General features: G+C 38.4%; 1 protein-coding gene across 4 annotated transcripts in view; it reads right to left on the bottom strand.

Moving 5' to 3' along the window:
- Window positions 1-276: 276 nt before the first annotated feature.
- The window catches only part of tgfbr3 (transforming growth factor beta receptor III), a 119,398-nt gene continuing 100,348 nt past the window's right edge, over window positions 277-19,326 (bottom strand). For all 4 annotated transcript variants that reach the window (XM_018093619.2, XM_004913724.4, XM_004913725.4 and 1 more), the window contains one exon: window positions 277-6,464. In XM_018093619.2, coding sequence (XP_017949108.1) covers window positions 6,346-6,464 — 119 coding nt within the window. In that variant the 3' untranslated portion in view covers window positions 277-6,345. The remainder of the gene's footprint in view (window positions 6,465-19,326) is intronic.

The raw sequence follows: 19,326 nt of genomic DNA, 5'->3' as shown, positions 1-19,326 counted from the left end.
TGCACAAATGTTAACTGTCTTGTAATTATTTCATTTGCTTATTGTGTGACAACCCTCACTCTTGTCATAGAGACCAATGCTTGAGACAGAAATAAAAAAGCACACCATTTTAGCCACCTTTCAACACATAAGGGCTATTGTGGCCTATGGTGTTTCCAACTAAAGGAAAAGGGACATGGGCATGTATCAGTTTTCCATCTACACCACAGGCAATAATATTGCCTCACCTGCCATAGACCCAAGCAGAAAAAGGGATAGGAAAAACAAGGAACGGAGAAGTTTTAGATTTATATCTTTATTATGCACAAATATAGAAGAAACAACATGACACATTCAACTTGAACAAAACATAAGTGGGTTACAATACAAATTTATTGTGCTTAAACTGGCCAGCGATACCACCTTGCATTTTATTTTATATGATTATTGCAACAAGTCTTGATAACAATTAATTGTTGAAAAATTGATCATTCCGGACGGAACTACACAGTATACATTTCAATCACTTTTCCTCTATTAATGAATGTTATTTGCAAGCAGATATTTATCATGACAGACTTTTAAATATTCCTTTTTCACAATGAGGTAGATATTATATTGCAGAATAGCACAAATATACAATGCAGACAGGTCCAAATTTTGAGAAATCTGCATGTGTATATTCTGGCATATGTACTAAGGTTTAAACTATTTAAATGTCCCTACTGCTGAAGAATAAGACCAATCTATTTAATGCTTAATGTACTAAACGAAGAAAAGGATTGGCAAAATATTTGTCTTCTGGGACCTGCTTAGTTGAACTGCTTAGTCTTGGCTGCCTATCTCGGGGGATAACAAGGGTAAATCCTAGGGGGCCTAACTATTTAAAACTTGCTGACAGAAGTTAAACATGTTATGATTTTACTGTATTTTCAGCAGATTTTGTACTAACTCAAACTGAATCAGGTGAAAACACCTTTATCAGAAAGGTCTATGTAAATACAGCCATAAGCACTCACAGAACTGCTGCTCTGAATCCTCAGTGAAAAGAAACGCCACATTTATTTCCTTTTATTTTGTATACATGAGCTTCTGAGTCAGAAAAATCCTGCTCCTCTCTTCCCCTACCCTATCTGCTCTCTCCCCCTCCCACCTCTGCTGTGTAATCTGAGCTGAAAGCTGTTCAGTAACCGCAAGCTGCTGCCTGAAAGTAAAACTGATAACGCATGGCTTTAACGGAAGGAAACCATATGCAACGGATAGGTCTGGAGGCCTCAGATTCAGGCTCATATTACACAGGGAGATTTGCATTAGTTGTTTTCTAGAATTATGCAAATTGTAATTAGATATTTTGCTTTGGGGATTTCTTTAAGTTCATTATCAAAAATAAGCACAAAACCATACATACTGTGCGGCAAGAAGACACAAAGCCAAAGTTTACAGCTGAATAACCTTCTGCCATACTCAGTAACATCCTTCCTCATCTCATTAGAACTAAGCACTTCTAGAATACTCATGCTGCAGTGCAGGGCAACGACTAGGTCTATGAGGTGGCAACCCCAATAACTGAGCTTTCTGTAGGGTGTCTCTGGTGTGGATCTGGATAGAGCAATATCATCTAGTGTTCATAATTATAAAACCAGATCCCGCACACCAGCTTTTCAAAGTTTCCGTGAAGCCTTGAGCTTGGCTATAAGCTTCCAGATCCGCTGTACAATATCATATAGTTAGTTTACTTGCTCAGTGGAGTTATTACAAAAAAGTGCATTCCAATAATTACCAGTGGCCTGAATCATGTGATTACACACATTAATACTTGAGCATCAGCAAACATCACAATAGCAGGCTCAAAGAAGTAGTCTACCTTTATGTTAACTTTTAATTCATTATAGCATCTCCTATTCCTAGCAACTTTTCAGTTGATCTTCATTATTTTTTATAGTTTTTTTTATTTATTATTATTTGTCTCTCTGAAACTTACAAATGGGGGGTCACTCACTCCAGCAGATAAAAAACATTGCTCGATTAGGCTACAATTTTGTCGCTATTATTAATTTTTATTACTTATCTTTCTTTTTAGACCCTCTTCTATTTATATCCCAGTCTCTTATTCAGACCACTGCCTGGTTTCTAGGGTAAATAAAACCAGCAACCATATAGCTGCTGAATACCAATGGGGAGCTGCTAAACAAAAAGCTAGAAAAACCACAAAAAATACAAAATGAGGAATTGTCTCAGAATTTCAATGTCTACATCATACTAAAAGTTAATTTAAAGGTGAACAACCACTTTAAAGCTGGCCATCTGTGGTCCAGATTCAGGTTTGCAGTCATGTAAATTCATAAGCGATGCCAAGGAGAGCTGTCACCTACCATACCTCCCTACTGCCCTTATTTTGGCAGGATCTGTGTAATAGTGTGATTTTGTATTGAGATCTGCCGTAAAATGTCCCAGTTTTCTAACGTGGTAATGTTGGGAGCCATGAACCTTCCAGACACAACCTTTGTTATGCCAACTTTTTCACAGAACACTGGTCTGTCGATGCAGGGAATTGCACTTGGCAAAAGGTTACCTGTGTTCAAGTCTTTCCAATGAATTACCTTTAGTACTCGAGTTCTGAGAACAACCCAAACTGACAGATATAAAATCAAATAATGAGATGTATACATGACTCTGTAAAAGCTGGCAGTTAAGCAATATACACATAAACACACACACACACATTCCAAACATAGATTGATGTACTAAAGAATAACTGCATTTCTCTTTGTGTAAGTTCCAACTTTAGTACAGACAAATGGCCATATAGTTTGCATACAATATATGCCAATAAAGTGACATTCTGTATAAAGAAATGTGATTTTTTTATCTTTAGAACTGTAAATATAGACATATATTTTATAAAGTAAATTGATTATACAAATATTTTTTTTCTCAAACATATACATTTAAAGTGTTTACAAACATTTGTAGTCCAGCCCATATTTAGATTCAGGATTTTGGAGAATGCCAACTATGAGATGGAGTCAGGTGGGGGGGATTTACAAGGGGACGTTAAAATTCACAGTAACTGACATAATTAAAAAAAAAAAAACGTATAGAGTAACTTACATTTATCTTAAACATTTAAATATAATCTTTATATATATACTGTAGTAAAATATAGCTATATGTATAGTAAAGACTCTTGTCTTCTTTGAAGACATTTAAAAGTTTTTTTTGTACAAAGAATACGCTTGTAAAATACATTCAGCTGCAGGTTAGGCAAAGCTCATGATTGTCCAACAATACGGTTCCGTAGCTTATATTATTCCTTAGAGCAGGGGCACACCGAGCAGACCATCTGCATTCGTCAGCCTGCGTTTGGTACACAGATAGAGGAAAGTGGATCAGCTGCTCTTTTGTGGAGCCCAACTGACAGGCATGACATTGGCCTCTGTGGAGCTACACTGAGCAGTGTGTAAGTTTTGCATATCCGCACCGATATACTCAGAAAACACCGGCTGAGGAAAGTGAATAATTCGTTCAGTGTGCCCTTGCCCTTAGCCTGTCAGAGGCACTAATAGAACCATTAGTATTGCTAAATCTGGAGCGGGACTGCTGTAGTATGCTAGCCTAGGGGCCAAGCTCTGCTCTACCTATCTGGTGTCACTCAGGGCTCCATAATTCTCCTGAGATTGTGACTTTTGTGGCTTCTGTATACCAGATACAGGGGAAATAGCTGGGACTACAGAGGGTCTGGATGTATTTGTGACCACTGTGAGCTTTACTGCAACCCCTTAAGGAGAACCATGGGTTATTAATGTCTCTGATAGCAAGAGAGTTAGCTTTCTTAACTCTGAGCACAAGCTGAGAACAAAATTAAATTGATTAACAAAGTTAAAGAGAGCAAGATATAGCAAAAAGCCTACAATATCATATCCCAGCATGCAAGTTGCACTCGTTCAAGTGAATGAAACAAGTACACAGGCTTATTGTGATTTTCCCCACTACATGAAGCATAAGGAGCACAGCAATAGCCACTATCTACTGCAGGACTGACTGTCTGCAACTGTTGCTAAGCTGCAACTCCAACATCATATTTTAATATTCAGTTTAGTAGAATGAGCATCCCTAATATGCAGTTTGCATCCATATGCACATGGAATTTAAAAAAAACTGATTTAAATGATACAAATCAAAGTATCTCATTCAGGAGCTAATAAATTGGAACTATTGAGTTATTATTGTCAGATGATGGTAGGAGTTGTAGCACAGTTTAAATCCCTGTATGCTGTTGCATGCAAACAACTAGTGAATATTGGTATCCTTAACAATGGCAACTGGGGTGCCTAGCTCACAGTATATGTCACTGACCACTCTGTTCTCCTACTTTATTATCACATACAGTATTTCTTTTTGAAACCAGATAAAACTCTTTTTACATGGCACTGTGTAACCCATCCTGTAAATAATCATATTAAAAGTCGCCAGGTAGATTTGCAAATATGTAGAGATAAGGACAGGTTTAGTAATTATACACTGAATTATACACTCATTATGCCCTATAATACATAGAGAGTGATTCTGGACAATGTAGGAGTCTACATTGATATGATGTGATGTGTATTATTGCACTTAAATTAAAGGTTCTATGATTCAAACAAATACAGATGGCAAAACAGTATTGCTTATAATACAAGAGATAAATATAATTTGGTTGTAATACTGTAACTGTGAATGCCAGCTGTAATATTATATTATTAACAAGATATTGTGTATGTGTTAAGAAAACTAGGGAAACTACACATAATAAGGAGGGTTTCAAATAAATTATCATCAATCTATGTGCTCTGAGTGCATGGTTTCATAAAGAGATACTAAAGAAGGGAGTGCAGGGGTTGCACAAATGAAGATTCCAGATGGATCAGCACTTGGCCCCTTCAGCCAAAATACTGTTGTTTTGTCTGGCTAGGTAGTAGCTCCAATTTACAAACGAAATCATGGTGTTATCCAATCCTCAGCAAAGTGCCACAGAAGCATTTTCCTGCCAATTGCCTCTTGGTCACCAGCGAGATAAACGTCACTCTTTAAATCATTCTGTATACACTATGTGGTGAGATAAAGATACAGTATGCTTATAAATTAGATATTCTGACATTAAAAACCTACTGAGCGCCTATTTCAGATAGCAGGCCAGTACTTTTATTACATTGCCTTCCTTATTGCCATTTAGCCAGAGAAGATTGTATCATACATGAAAAATAATTATTGTGTGATGTTATGTTTCTGAAACCTCTGCTCTAATACAAAAGCTACTGGTAGCTATTAAACAGTGTAACCTTTGGAATAAAACACAAATAAGAGATCTTCCCCTCTTTTACTAAACTTAGATGGCAGGATACTTTAATAAATCTATTCCACAATTCCCTTTTTAAAAAAAAACACTATTAGCAATATTATATTTTTATGCCAACATTCCAGGTTCTTGTATACATTCAATCAATCTTTCTCACAGGTAGTGTTAAAAAACCCCTCATCAGGTAACACAAAAACCTAAGGCGACTCGTGCCTGTTGCTCAGCAATAGACTTCAGCCACACTCAAGCAGAATGAGCAGAGGATTTTAGAGCCTCTGTCCTTGACAACTGCCCTCAGAAGAACCAAAGCCTCACTATTGTATCACAACAATAAAAACGAAGGAGACCTGGAAAACCTCACTTATAAAAAGGCACTTGAAGAACATTTAAAGCATTTTTCCAAGTGCAGCAGGCAGACTCATTAAAGCTGTATCTATGCGGTCCTGTCTCTACAGTCACATTAAGACAAACTGTTGCTCATACTCTATATAAACAGATGCTTACTGAGACAAACCTTCGGGCAATATTGGTCCATGAAGAAATGCATATAGCTGAAGAGCAACAAAACAGCAATAAAGAACCATTAGAGAAAGTGCTGCTTTATAGTGGCTAAATATTGACACTGCATTGGAGCGTCCATGGCAGCTTCAGAATATACCAAATAGATATTCTTTTTTTTTCTGCGGTATACAAAGCCATGGAGCACAGATGCAGGTTGAAAGGATAGAAGCAGCATTACTTAAACTGGCATACACTTCACATTGAGAGCCAAGGAACCCATGTTGCAGGTTTACACACTGCATAATTAGTAGTATAACCACTCTTTGGCATGAAAAGCTCTGGACAGGACCAAAGACTGCATCCAACCAGGAAAAAAATAAAAATCAGGCGATGTTACACTGAGATCTCTCTCTTCCCTTTAAGAAAGAAGCCAAATAAATCTTTCCAGCTTAGAAATCTAATATCAACAAACAGTGACTTTGAACTCCTGCCCTTCACGTTGATCTTCAGTCGTCCCCTTGCTTGGGTTAGGCAGTGCTGTTGCTGGAACAGGGAGTGCTTTGTGTGCTGCCAATGCTGTGTGCTGCACTGCTGTTCTCTGAAGCCGGTGGGGTTGTAGGGACTTGCTGCCTTTCTGATGTTTCACCTGGGAAAGTCCAAAAGAAACGTACAGTTTGGTCAGATTTCACATGCTCATTCCAAGGGGAATCAAAAATGAACTCAACAACAGGTTGTTTATACCACAGGGAGGCAAAGTGCCGAGTATTTTAACGTTTCCGTGAAATATGTGCAAATGATAGCTAACAAGCAACCATTTATTCCTGTTTCTACGTCCACTCAAATATTTGTCTGGGAAAGGATTTATCAAAGTTGTGCTATTTTCTACTGCGGGAGAGACAGACACCTGGTATTTACTGTCCATTTGCTCAGTAAAAATGATAAGTGCTCATTAATGAAACCGATAAGCTGCTTGCCAGGGATAAAAACCAAAATAAATCATTTATCAATTACCTGTTGTGTAACAGGCTTCAAGCATTCCTAAGTATTTACAGCCACTTTCCAGTATTTAGCGACTTTCATGGCGTATCATACAATTTTTCTTTCATAACTGTAGACGTTGTTCTACATATTTAAACACCATCAAAACATTTCCCCTCGCCACTTGGAAAAGTAAATAAGAAGTGCTTCAGGGCCTGCTCAGGCTCTACTCCTGTTTTGCATTTTATGCAGATGTAGTTATGCGCAAAGATTTCCGAACAGTGTTCTGTGAGAATGTTCATTTCAGAAAGAACTCATTTAAATGGACGTTATACTGATCATTTACAGAGTGCAAATAATTGTTTTTCCTGGCTGGGTATAATGAGGGGTGCTTATATTAGAAACTGATTGCTTGGTGAAACCAGATAAACAAACGATTCTAGTTATTTTCAAGCCTGGTTCATGTGGTTAGTGGATATTTGTTTCATGCCCGGTGCCACTCTTAGAATGAGAAATACAGATATTAGAATGATCTCTGGGAAGAATGATTTATAGCAAAAAATGTTAATGCTATGTTGCCATAATGGCCTTGCTGTCATTTATAGGACAATCACAATAATATGCATATAAACATCTTTATCAATCATAGACTCTAACATGAGGCCCTCAGGCTCCCTCTGATGTATAAATCCCAGCGTCACCCAACAGTCTGGAAGGTGTGATGTTTGCCATTATCTACATAGAATAAAATGTTCCATTACTGTCTAGGGAGAATGTTTCAGTAAAAGCAAGCAATATGGATACAATGGATAACATACATTTTAAATACTGTGCATTTCTCTTTACCCATTCATTTTATACTTGTATTGTTTTTGCTGGTACAGCAGGGATGCCTTTAACAACTGAAAAAGCTCCTATCACAAAATGTCATTATAAATTGCCGATTTGTCTCTGTGAATTTAGTTTCCCATGACTTACATGTATCAATATTGTAGCTGTAAGTAGTATTTTTGAGGACAAAGTTCAAGTACAAAGTTGAGCCCCTACAATACATGGCTTTTAATCATGAGCATATTAATATTTCATCTCTGTTGTACCCCTTCAGTAAAATACAGCTAAGTGGATGCTGGCAACACCCAATGCTTGAAATCTAAAACCCTAAGCCCACACATAGGAAGTATACAGTATGTGCTGCTTTAGGCATGTGTCCGCATCAACTATTTACGTCTTTTATAAGAAATGAAACTTTTATGTTTTCCTTCAGTTCTTTATTTGTTTTATAACATTTTTTTCCTATTTGGAGTGAGGTTTAATGGTACATTCAGAAAGTGTAGTTGCAGTCGATAAGACGAGACTGCCCATTTACCAGTAAACAAGTTATTCCAGCCCGTACTGGAAGACATAAAGATATGTAATAACAAGCCAAGTTCTTCTCCATTAGACCTGTCAGTGGCAGAATGACCCACAGAGCACTGCTCTATGCAGATATACAGAAGAGGACAGTACTACTATCTAAATACAGGAACTGCTGGAAGTTTCAGTCCCCTTCCAGGGCCCCTGGAACATCTGTGCCAAGAAAGCAGAATGTAGGAACTGGCTAAGATTATTTGTATGACGGGTTTGTTACAGCATTACTGTCAACCATTGTACAAAGCAGGCAAACTCAGTAAATGGTTCTAGACCCACACAAAATATAAAATCTACACAAAGGATACCAGACTGTAACATTATAACATTAACAAGTTTGGGTTAGAAACATAGATAACCTACTATAACTTATTCAGTGCTTTTCAGAAATGCTTGACACTCAACACTGTTATTTTATTTTTTTTATGGAGGGGGGATGGGGGCGGTCAGTGAAACCTTAGCTATAACACAGGAGTCTCAGCTAAGTGGATCACATTAATCACAACTGTACTGCAACTTGAGAACGGACCCAACATTCTCCTGCTGAGCTGAAGGCAACAAACAGTGTATTTTTCTTATCCTCTCTGCTTGTTTTAGGTCCGCTGCCTCCTATCACTAAAGCAACAATAACGCTTGCCTTAACATTCCTCTATGTTGGGCTGCTGGCTATAAAGCTGGGAGAGCATTTAAACTGCTGTACAATAAAAAATGGTGCTGCCAAATCACAAAAAAAATTAATTATGTAGTGAATCATGTAGGGTTAAAACTCTATATCCTCCTCTACCCAAAAGTATCATAAACCAGAAACAGAGTTTCTAAAGAAACTACATTTTTGTTTAACAAGACAAAAAATAGCCAGCAGTATACTGACATGTTTAGATAACATTTTTTAAAAAACATAAGAGAATTCTGGAAAGTTAGAGGGGCATACAGACCTCTCCATGTGAATCTAGTCATGCCAGACCTGGGACCTGGAATGTCTTAACTGGATAAAAGCAGTACACAGCCTATTTAAGTGGAAAACGTATCAACAACATTTTTAATAATGTAGATCCATTTTGAAAAGTATTTAAATTTCTTAAAAGTTGAAAAAGTAATTTATGTGCTTGAATAGGAAAGCAGCAATATTGGCCTGATTTATGGCTGAGTACATTTAAAAATATGAAACACTGTTTACATCAGTGTAGGATTATGAGCCTTTTACAGAACTAAACAGAGTGATTATGAGGATGGGAAAGCCTTACAAAGTAAAGAGTAATGCATGTTTGCAACATGCAATTAAAACATGGTTATATTTAGTAAGAGAAACCCACCCAGCATAAAAAGAAGCAAATTAAACATTAATTTTGCTTTTAGAAAGTTAAATTGGGTATTAGGACATGCACCAAAACAGGCTCAAGAACATGATGCTTTTAACCACCCAAGAATAAAAATGTTATTGCTGCTTAAAATGTTGAGATTTACTTTTTTCTTGTGATTTCTGAACAAGAGGTGTTGTGGTTGATTTAATCACTTACCTCAATAGTCAATGACCACAAACACAGTATAAACAACTGGGGCTGTAATCAGCCAGCAAGATTGTCCTCCCACCCTCATCACCCTAAAAAAATGGGAAACCTCAGCAGTGTGACCCCATAGCCATAGTGACAATCTGTCCATTCAGTCATAAACATCCCTGTTTTATTAGTAGCTAACTGGCTCCATCTCCACTGGATTTTACAGTCCACTGACTGGATGTCACTGGATGTCACATGACTTGGCTTGGTAGCACATTGGTACAATGCTGGCACAGGCGGTATTAATATGATTAATATTAATAATATGAAAGAACGACAAATTATAAAAGAAGCCCTATTCATTTAACCAATGTTGGAAAAGGGGTATATTGTCCATTTACCTCTATTGCTGTCCCTGACTGCATTGCAAATATATTTAATACACCCGTGGACATAAGGGTCATTTATTAAAACTGGGCAAAATTGCCTGTGGGTGGTAACCCATGGCAACCAATCAAACTGTTGTTGTTGTATTCATTGTTTTACCTGCAGCTGGCTAAATAAATCCGATCACTGATGGGTTACTGACCATGTGCAAATTTCCAGTGCCGTGTTGATTGATCGACTGCATGTTACTGCAACAAAACACCCGCCACAATTTTGTCATGTGAATGAAGTTCCCATGTAAAAAGGAACAAGGAATATTCTGAACATATGGTTAGTTCTAACCATACTAGAGCCCATATCTTAAGCACCTAATAAGGATTAATTAAGCCCAATTTGCTGCACTAAATTTAAAGCACTAAAAACATAATAAAGGCCGAGCAAGAAAACAAACACAAGATTTACAGGCGCTGTAAACAAGCTGGATGCAACTTTGTGTACTTTATTATTCATCCTCTGGCACTTTCCTGATGTTACTCCCTGTCCAGGAAGTCTGAGCATTTGCTTTTCCATTTGCCAAACACAGTCTGATGCCCTCAGAGTATTTTTAATCAGAATTTACAAAAACCCTCTTAGTAGATTCAGACTTCTGGAAAATATCACTTAAGTACAAAGGGCTGTTCGTTGCACTGGACATCTGGATGCACAGTCTGTAGTAACAAATCTCAATAGCACCTTAAACCACTTTGAAGAAGGAGAGGAGGAGAAATGGCATTTCTGACTGAACGTTATATATTTTACAAGACTTAGGAGCAGATTTATCAAAATATGCAATTACAGCTCACCACAGAAAGACGCTCCCATTTTCTATTCATTCCTTTTTAAAAGTGTTTTTTTTTATCAATAGATGGAAGTTAGACTTCATTAGACTTTGATAAATAAGCTTCTAAAAATCCCATAGGAATGAACAGAAACTGTGTGAAATTTTCTGTGGTGAGCTTTCATCTCACAATTAACAAATCTGCCCCTAATGTTATATTGGAAACTGGAGGGCACCTGGCACCGAAGATCTTTGCTGCAAGTGGTATTTATTGGTGTGTTGCTACATGTTTCGGGCAAAGCCCATTCTCAAGATTTAGTCAGTTTGTTATAATATTTTTTCTTATAGTGCAACTATAGAAGCAATAAATAAAGCTGCTAAGGAGGTGCAAGAAGTTGGAAATTGCTAATAGCTAATAGTTTTCCCTGTTGTTTGTGAATTAACATTTATGAGTTATTTTCTGAGCTCTTCTTAAAACATCTTTAACACCCAGTCACCTTCTTCCTACAATATACAGTCCAAAATAAACAAATGTAAGAGTAAACATATACCTGATACAGATGATGACAGAAAGTGAAAAGAAAGACATTGGTTTTCAACCTGATACATTTTCCCTGTGCCCAGAAAATAGAATCAGGTACAATCAAATACAATTGTGGTGTCAAAAGTACCCCACCCCTCTCTAGATTCCTGTACTTTAATCTTGGGCCTCTGATGTTGGTGGACTAATCCCAGAATGCTTTCCCCTTAAATATTTGTAAAAGAATTCTTGCCATTGTAGTCCTGCAACATCTGGGGACCCAAGGCTAAGGAACAGGGCCTTGGATCATTTACATTTTTGAAACTAGTTCCTGGAAAAAAAAGACTGATTTTTTTTACCTATAAGAATAATTGCAGTTTTCTCTATACATGTGGGGTTTTTAGAAAAACAAATTTATTTTATGTAAAATCACCATTAGCTAAAACAATAAACCACTGCATACCACAAATGTACTGTATGCCAAATGGTTATTGTTCTATTCTATTTTACACTGAGCTACAGAGATAACCATTATTTCTTGAGCTGTTTTTACTAAAAAAATCCCTTTGTCAGAATAATCAAAATAACCCAAATATTTATTTTACTTTACATAACAATGATATTTGGAGCTGCTATGAGTAAACATCACTGCTGTAGTCATGTTCTTGGGTAACTAAATTCACCCTGGTACAGTTCACTCAGTACCAGGATTGTTTTCCCTTAAGGCACTGCCCCTGCATTCCATGGAAACTGCAGGTCTGGCGTGTTTTCGAGCGATAATTGTCCTACCTGTAAGTGCACAATGCTGGCTTAGATGATTAACTTTCAAGTGAATGGAGATCGAAGGTTCTATCACCCTTTATTGTGCTCAAGTTTAACAAATCTGAATAAAAATGTATACGGCCCTTTTAATTCCTTTTGTTAATTGTTTCACTTTGCATGTCAGTTGTTGTACCCTCACGCAAAGCGCTGCACAAATGTGGGTTTAAATAACGGTATTAATTATTATATGAGAAGATTCTCTAACAATTTATGGTTATTTATAAATATGATCTTCTATCATTGTGAAGTGCACAGCTGGAGCAGTGTCCGGCCAATGCATAACTGGATGCTAAAGTAATCTGGCTAAATAACTGGATGCTAAAGTAATCTGGCTGTCATGCTTAAGATGAATGAAGAGGTGATGTTGCCATGGTTCTGAGGATGGTTTTATTCTTACGCTTGCAGTAAACACATTTTAAGATGTGGAATTTTTTCTGTAGGCAAAACTTAGTTTTGGACTGTCAAGACACGATGACATTTTACCTCTTGCCTATTTTAAAGCATTCATTGGCTTCAGAAAATTAAAAGCATGTTAGGTCATTTGTTTTGTTATCATATGAACCTTTTGCTACTTGGATAAAGTCCACAAGTTGATCTTGCTTTTAGAGTAGATCATCTAGTTTGTACTTCAGACACTATGAAATACTTGATATTTGCACAGAAGGTTGCAATGAGTGTCTGGCTTACATGAGAGAAAAACAAGTATGGGAATGTGTTACGTTACCTTCCTAACAATACAGCTATTTTACTCATAAGGGGAATTAGCCAGTAACACTCTGCAAAGCAAATTAATTCCTTTGAATATAACATTTTAAGTTACGTAGGGATGCACCAAATCCTTATTTTCGGGATTTGGCTGAATTCTAAATCTTTCACACAGAATTTGGCCGAATCCAGAGCCAAATCCAAATACTAATTTGCATATGATGTGGCCCGGCACCTGGATTTGCCCTAAGAAGGCTTGGATTTTGCTTTTTAACTTTTCAAATGGCCCGTCTTTTGGATTTCCGGAGTGCCCCCCTATTTTTTTTTTTGCTGTTCCTGTGTTAACAACTTGTTTGTTCCCTTGAGCTGAGGGTTTGGGTTGGAGCACCTGGATTATTCTTTTTATTCTGGTGAGTTCTCTACATATTAGGGATGCTAAATTGCTAGACATAAGTGTGCGTTTTTGTTAGCAGATTCATCCATCATCAATCTGAAGTAACATTTTGCAGTTACATTATTTGTAATATTAGGGATCCAATTGTAAAACATTCATGTATTCAAAGTACAAAAATTGATCTGTCTAAGGAAAAATTAAACCATTTAAAAGGAAAAGCTAATTCATTAGAGGGTACCAATATTTTAGTCAGTTTTTTTCCCCAGGTAGAAGCAGCTGACTCTGCTTGGAGGCCTGGAGTAAAACTGACTTCTGCCAGGGCCATTGCTAGGTCTGCTACTACCTAAAGCAATATACATGATTTGCTGCTCCTGTAAAGCACTGACTATACAGTCAGCCCTGTATAAAGAATAATGACAATAGAGAGTGCAGCCTCTACACTAGAAGATTCTGAGATTAGTCCAGCAGAGATTATTGGCAGCCCCTGGCTAAGAACTCCCTGGCCTCAAAGCAAAAATGACACAACATCTGATACAATAAGGCAGGGGTCCCAAACCTTTCTTACTTGAGAGCCACAGTAAAATATAAAAAGAGTTGAAGAGCAACACAAGCACCATAAAAGTTTATGGAGGAGCCAAATAAGGGCTAAGATTGGCTATTAGGTACCATCTTATGCACACTACCAGTAGTAAATCTTGTTTTTATTCAACCAAAATGTGCTACCAAGTTAGGAATTCAGAATGAACTACCTGGTTTGGGGGCACTGAGAGCAACATCCAAGGGGTTGGTGAGCAACATGTTGCTCCTGAGCCAGTGGTTGGGGATCACTGCAATAAGGCCAAACCTCCCAATATTTTGAAAATGGAAAGAGGGACAAAAAGAAATGGCTTGTGCTGAATATAATTTTAATCTACTGTTTTAAATAAACCTACAAAATTTCATTTGGTGCCTTTTGCAATTAAAATATAACTTTTAATTTAATCAATTTAAAAATAGGGAGGAATCACTCCTTCATAAAATCGGATCCACAATTACTAAGAAAAAAATCAATGATTTATTAAAAACAATTCTTTATGAGTGCGGAGTTTATATTTATATTATTCTCATTAGAAAATTGCCCCGATGTTCCCAACAGTTCATCTCATATTCAGGCCAATTTACTATTAATTCCAACAGTTTTAAATAAAGTCATTCCACCACTCAAGGTGCCTATATTTAGTTCTATAGCTGCTCACAGTATAGGGGAAACCACTTCTTTTAGGTCAGAACGCACAGTCAACAGTAAGTCACAGGTTGGGGGTCTATCAGGGGTTAGGGAAGCTAGCAATTAGGCGAGGTATATAGTTACCCGAATTATCCACACAGCCTGGTCCCTATCCCCCAATTCGCTGCCCTACAGCTTTCTCCCTCCCCCAGGCTGTGTACCCAACTCAGATTCGTATTAAACAATTTACAGCACAGTTTTTTGCTGCTGAATCATGGCGATGCCTGTTCTGTTCCAAATAAACAAGCATCCACGTGGCATCTCAATCACGCCACCACCAATATAAAATACACAACATCCAGTCCCTTAATCGGCATTTGCTAGCCGCACTGTAACCACTTTCCTCCCCACTCCCCCAACCTCGCGTATCTGCGCCGTTCCCCCTCGAGCTAAGCTAAGGCGCGCTTAGTTTGACGTCACTAAGCTGCGCCCATCCAGACAGAACTACAGGCGCCCGTTACTAAGGTCCGCCCAACGCGTTTCGTCACAAGCATGTGACTTCCTCAGGGGCTAATCTACTGTTTTAGTTACATAAAACCTATGTTATTTGTTACGTCTTAGGGCTCTGGCACACGGGGAAGATTAGTCGCCCGCGATTAACTCCCTGTTCGCGGGCGACTAATCTTCCCCGTGTGCCAGAGCCCTTAAGCTAAACATGGCAAACAGGGAAACTGAAGCTACTCCATGTTTAGCCATTGGGGGGTAGCTCATTAGGCAGTGTACAGATAATTAAAAGTCCATTATGTAGAGGGAGTATCTGTGCTCTGGTAATCCAATTGTCAAACTCTCAATAACCAAACATAGGGTAGTGTAGGTGCATTGTGGGCAAAAAACACACAACGGTCTTTAACAAAATTTGCACCTTGCCCTCCCCTTTGTAAATCACTCTCTCAGAATGCAACATACTAGTTATGTGTACAACAGAGAATCTAACAATCTTTATAAGAGAACAGTGTGTCACAAATGTCATAGATCCAACTTGTAACCCATTGTTTACAACACGTATCCTTTAGGCTGGGGCCAGATAGGAGACATTTTTGTGGCATGTGTCAATTAGATGTTCCAGACAGCACAGCTCACAAATGGGTATCCCAGCTGTCAAAAACGCATGTGGCATTCTCACAAAACAACAGTAGTGTTCCAAGGTAGTTATTATGAAACACTGCTTTCAAACCTGGAGTCTGGCCTCCTTTAGACAGCAGGCACTGCCCCAATTGCTTTAAAAAAATAAAATAGGGTGGCTGCCATAAAGAATTTCAGCAACTCCTTATTATATGATTATATAATTTTCCTGTTTCCTCTCTCCCCTTCTCATTATCCATAATATACCTCTCCTTAAACATCCTTTGAAGTCGAATTAAATATAATACAAGTTTTGATATATAATAACTAATTGGCAATTCATACATAAATCTAATGTACTCACTGTCAGTTATATATCATACATCAGGCAAATCCATTGGTTAACTAAGCTAAGGGAGTGGCAGTTGCTTAATCCATCATGGCTTTGGTTTCTCCATAGCTGCCTAGTCATCAAGTCAGTGGTGGGGGCTAAACCAGGCACTAAAAAATGTTAGCTGGAGAATCGATTTTTGTCACATATAACAATTTCTTTTCAAGCAGACGCAGAGCGTCTAGCAAATGGTAAGGCTAGATTAGGGTATCCCCCTATCAATAATCTTACATCTAATGATGCACCCAATGACATGAGACCACACACCAATGGAAAAAGTCCATTATCCATGTCCCATTTTATGTAAGGATTACAGGAACACCCAGCTAAGAGTAAACGGAGCACTTTGGGTGAAGAAACTGAAATTTATGGACTAAAGGTTAAAATGATTATTAGTAGACAAAGGAAAATATTTTATAACCTTACACTAGTAATAGCACTTACTGATTTATGGGAAAAGAACATAATCCAGAGCATTCCACCCACAGAGATTAGAAATAAAACTAATATGTATACTTGTGGTAGCTTGTATAAAATAATCCATTTAATGCATGCACTGCAACTACTTAAGTTTAGTACTTTATATACTCTTCTAAATAGACAGTAACTCAGGAAATGGAAATATATTTTGTATAGTATGCATTTGGGGCAAGACTTATGATGGCTTTCCTTTTGTTGCAATAATGTAAATGGAGCAATATAGCAGGAACCAATGTATACGATACTATGAGATCAGACAGATGGGTGGGCACAAAAACTATAAAGATTTGTATGCACTGGTATTGCAACTTGTGTGTACATGCACATGCACGCAGCTTAAAGGAGAACTTAAGCTAAATGAAAAAGTAGGCTAGAAATGTTATCTTTATCATTATATTTTGTTGTTCTGTACCAGCGAATGGCAATCACAGCCCAGGGAAGTTCTGTGCCTCCAAAGATGCCCCCAGTAGCCCCTCATCTTCTTTTCTGCTGATTCATTGCACATGCTCTGTGCTGCTGTCAGTTACTGAGCTTAGGGACTGACTCAATATATACAGTATATATAGAATGTACCAGTACAATTAGTATCAGAATGTAATAATCATCCCGTTGCATCAGCTTATATGATAGGCCAGAGCACACTGAGCATGCGAGTGTTGCAGATACTTCTAACAGAATCAAAGATGGGCAGCTCCTGTGACAAGTGTAAAGACCTGGATCACTACTACTATTAATATGCTGAAACTTTAGGGTGGTGCAGTAAATTCAGTATATAAAATATAGCATTTCTAGCTATATTCCTTTTTAGGGTTTAGTTGTCCTTTAACGGCCCGAGGCGTGTCCCAGGGTACCTAAACTGTCACAACTGGATCATCAACATGCAGATGGCAGAATTGATGATGGTTATTAACAAGCTCATAATAATTCACTAGTTGCGCAATTACTAACAAATTATGTTCAGCATCCCATAGTGTCCTAACAACCAATACTCTTTCTTTTAAGAGTCTGACAGTTCTGCTTATTTTTAATTTTGGATATTATGTGTATTTATGAGAGAAACAAGCCTTTTAACATTGTCCCTTTTGGCCAGATTCTGTTCAAGTAAATGAGTCACAGAGACACCATCTCCACATGTCAAAGGAAACACCACCCATTACTTTAATTAAGAGATAGTTCCGAGTCATGTCATGACTCATATGCCATCTGCTAATGTGAATAACATATTTTGGTTGCTAGCATTTAACGATCCTCATTCATTCTAAACTATATATTTGCAACTAATTCATTCATTTTTTTTAAACTATATTGTTCAGCTAGAGGGTAACTTGCCCTACATATTCAGGGTCACAAGACTGCAGCTAGATGCAGATATAATACGCTCTTTATATATATATATATATATATATATATATATATATATATATGTAGCCCACTTTTGGTTATTCTGTGCTGCTACCTGCTGATTACTGGTCCTTGGCGCTACAGGAGTCCTGAGCCCCCGCTTACTATGGGGGTTAACAAGGGATTCTCCCTTAAAGGCGTGCCTCCACCCAGGGATGGTGTTGTGGAGCTATAATCCACCCCCTGGGAACTTAACAGTCTCTAGTACCTCTGCCTGGGAACCACACACAGCCCCCAGTACCTTGCCCCTCCCTGGGGTAGTAGCTTACCGGCAGGTAGGTGATCCTTGTGCAGGAAATAGTCAGATACACACGGAGTATGATGAATAAGATGAATCAGTTTATTAGGGCAGGACCTCTCCAGGAGTGGCACATATCATTTCATACAGTAATGCAGGGCTTTATCTCCTCACTACTCATTGAGTGCTTTCTCCTGTTGGGCAACTCACGGTACTCACGCCAAGTGTCTCCTTCTAGGTGATCTCCCCGGTACTCACGCCAGAAGGCACCCCCTCTTGGGGTCCTTCCCGGTACTCACGCTAGGCAGCCTCACCACAGGCAGCCCACCCCGGTACTCACGCCTAAGCCCCCTCAGATCCAGCCTCCTGGATTAGCGGTGACCTTGTCCACCTACCTAACCACTTATGGCCCTGCATTCCGGCTGATGTAATGCCGGGAGGTCTTAACCTCACTTCCACTCCTGGAGGGGCAATGTCCGCCCATGCTAAACTCCTAGTGTCCTACATATTACTCCTAGAGCAATCTATTATAGAACTTCTAACACTAAGCTGTACCTGGGGTACTCCTTACTGGAGCAGTCCCCAAAATGTCTGACCCACAGCACATGGCTGCATCCCCTTATATGGGCCTATGCACCACCCTGTGGCCATATCCCGAACTGCAGGTATACACTCTGTTAACTGTTTAACCACCCAGTCCTCCCAGTGTCCCTGTTTACTATCACCACCCTGTGGCCTGTCCTAGGGGTTCCTGTCCTAAGGGCCCATTTTTGGTAAACCCCTACATATATAAATATAAACAGTTCATAAGCTGCACACCAAAAGTGAGAGACGCTACCTGGGTGCCAGGACAGTGTAGTAATCTGTAGATAAACGGAGAGGAACGGCACTCACAGGGAATTTTCACACCAAGGACATCAACAAGCTTGTAGAAAAGTGAGGTTCTTTATTAGTCCGACGTTTCAGTTCCTTCAGGAATGTCCCTGATGAAAGTTCCTGAAGGAACTGAAACGTCGGACTAATAAAGAACCTCCCTTTTCTACAAGCTTGTTGATGTCCTTGTTGTGAAAATTCCCTGTGAGTGCCGTTCCTCTCCGTTTATCTATATATATATATATATATATATATACTATACACATTACAAGC

Source organism: Xenopus tropicalis, chromosome 4 (genome assembly GCF_000004195.4).
Source record: "Xenopus tropicalis strain Nigerian chromosome 4, UCB_Xtro_10.0, whole genome shotgun sequence".
In the NCBI taxonomy this organism is placed as follows: domain Eukaryota; kingdom Metazoa; phylum Chordata; class Amphibia; order Anura; family Pipidae; genus Xenopus; species Xenopus tropicalis.
This window is presented reverse-complemented; position numbering and strand designations above follow the sequence as displayed.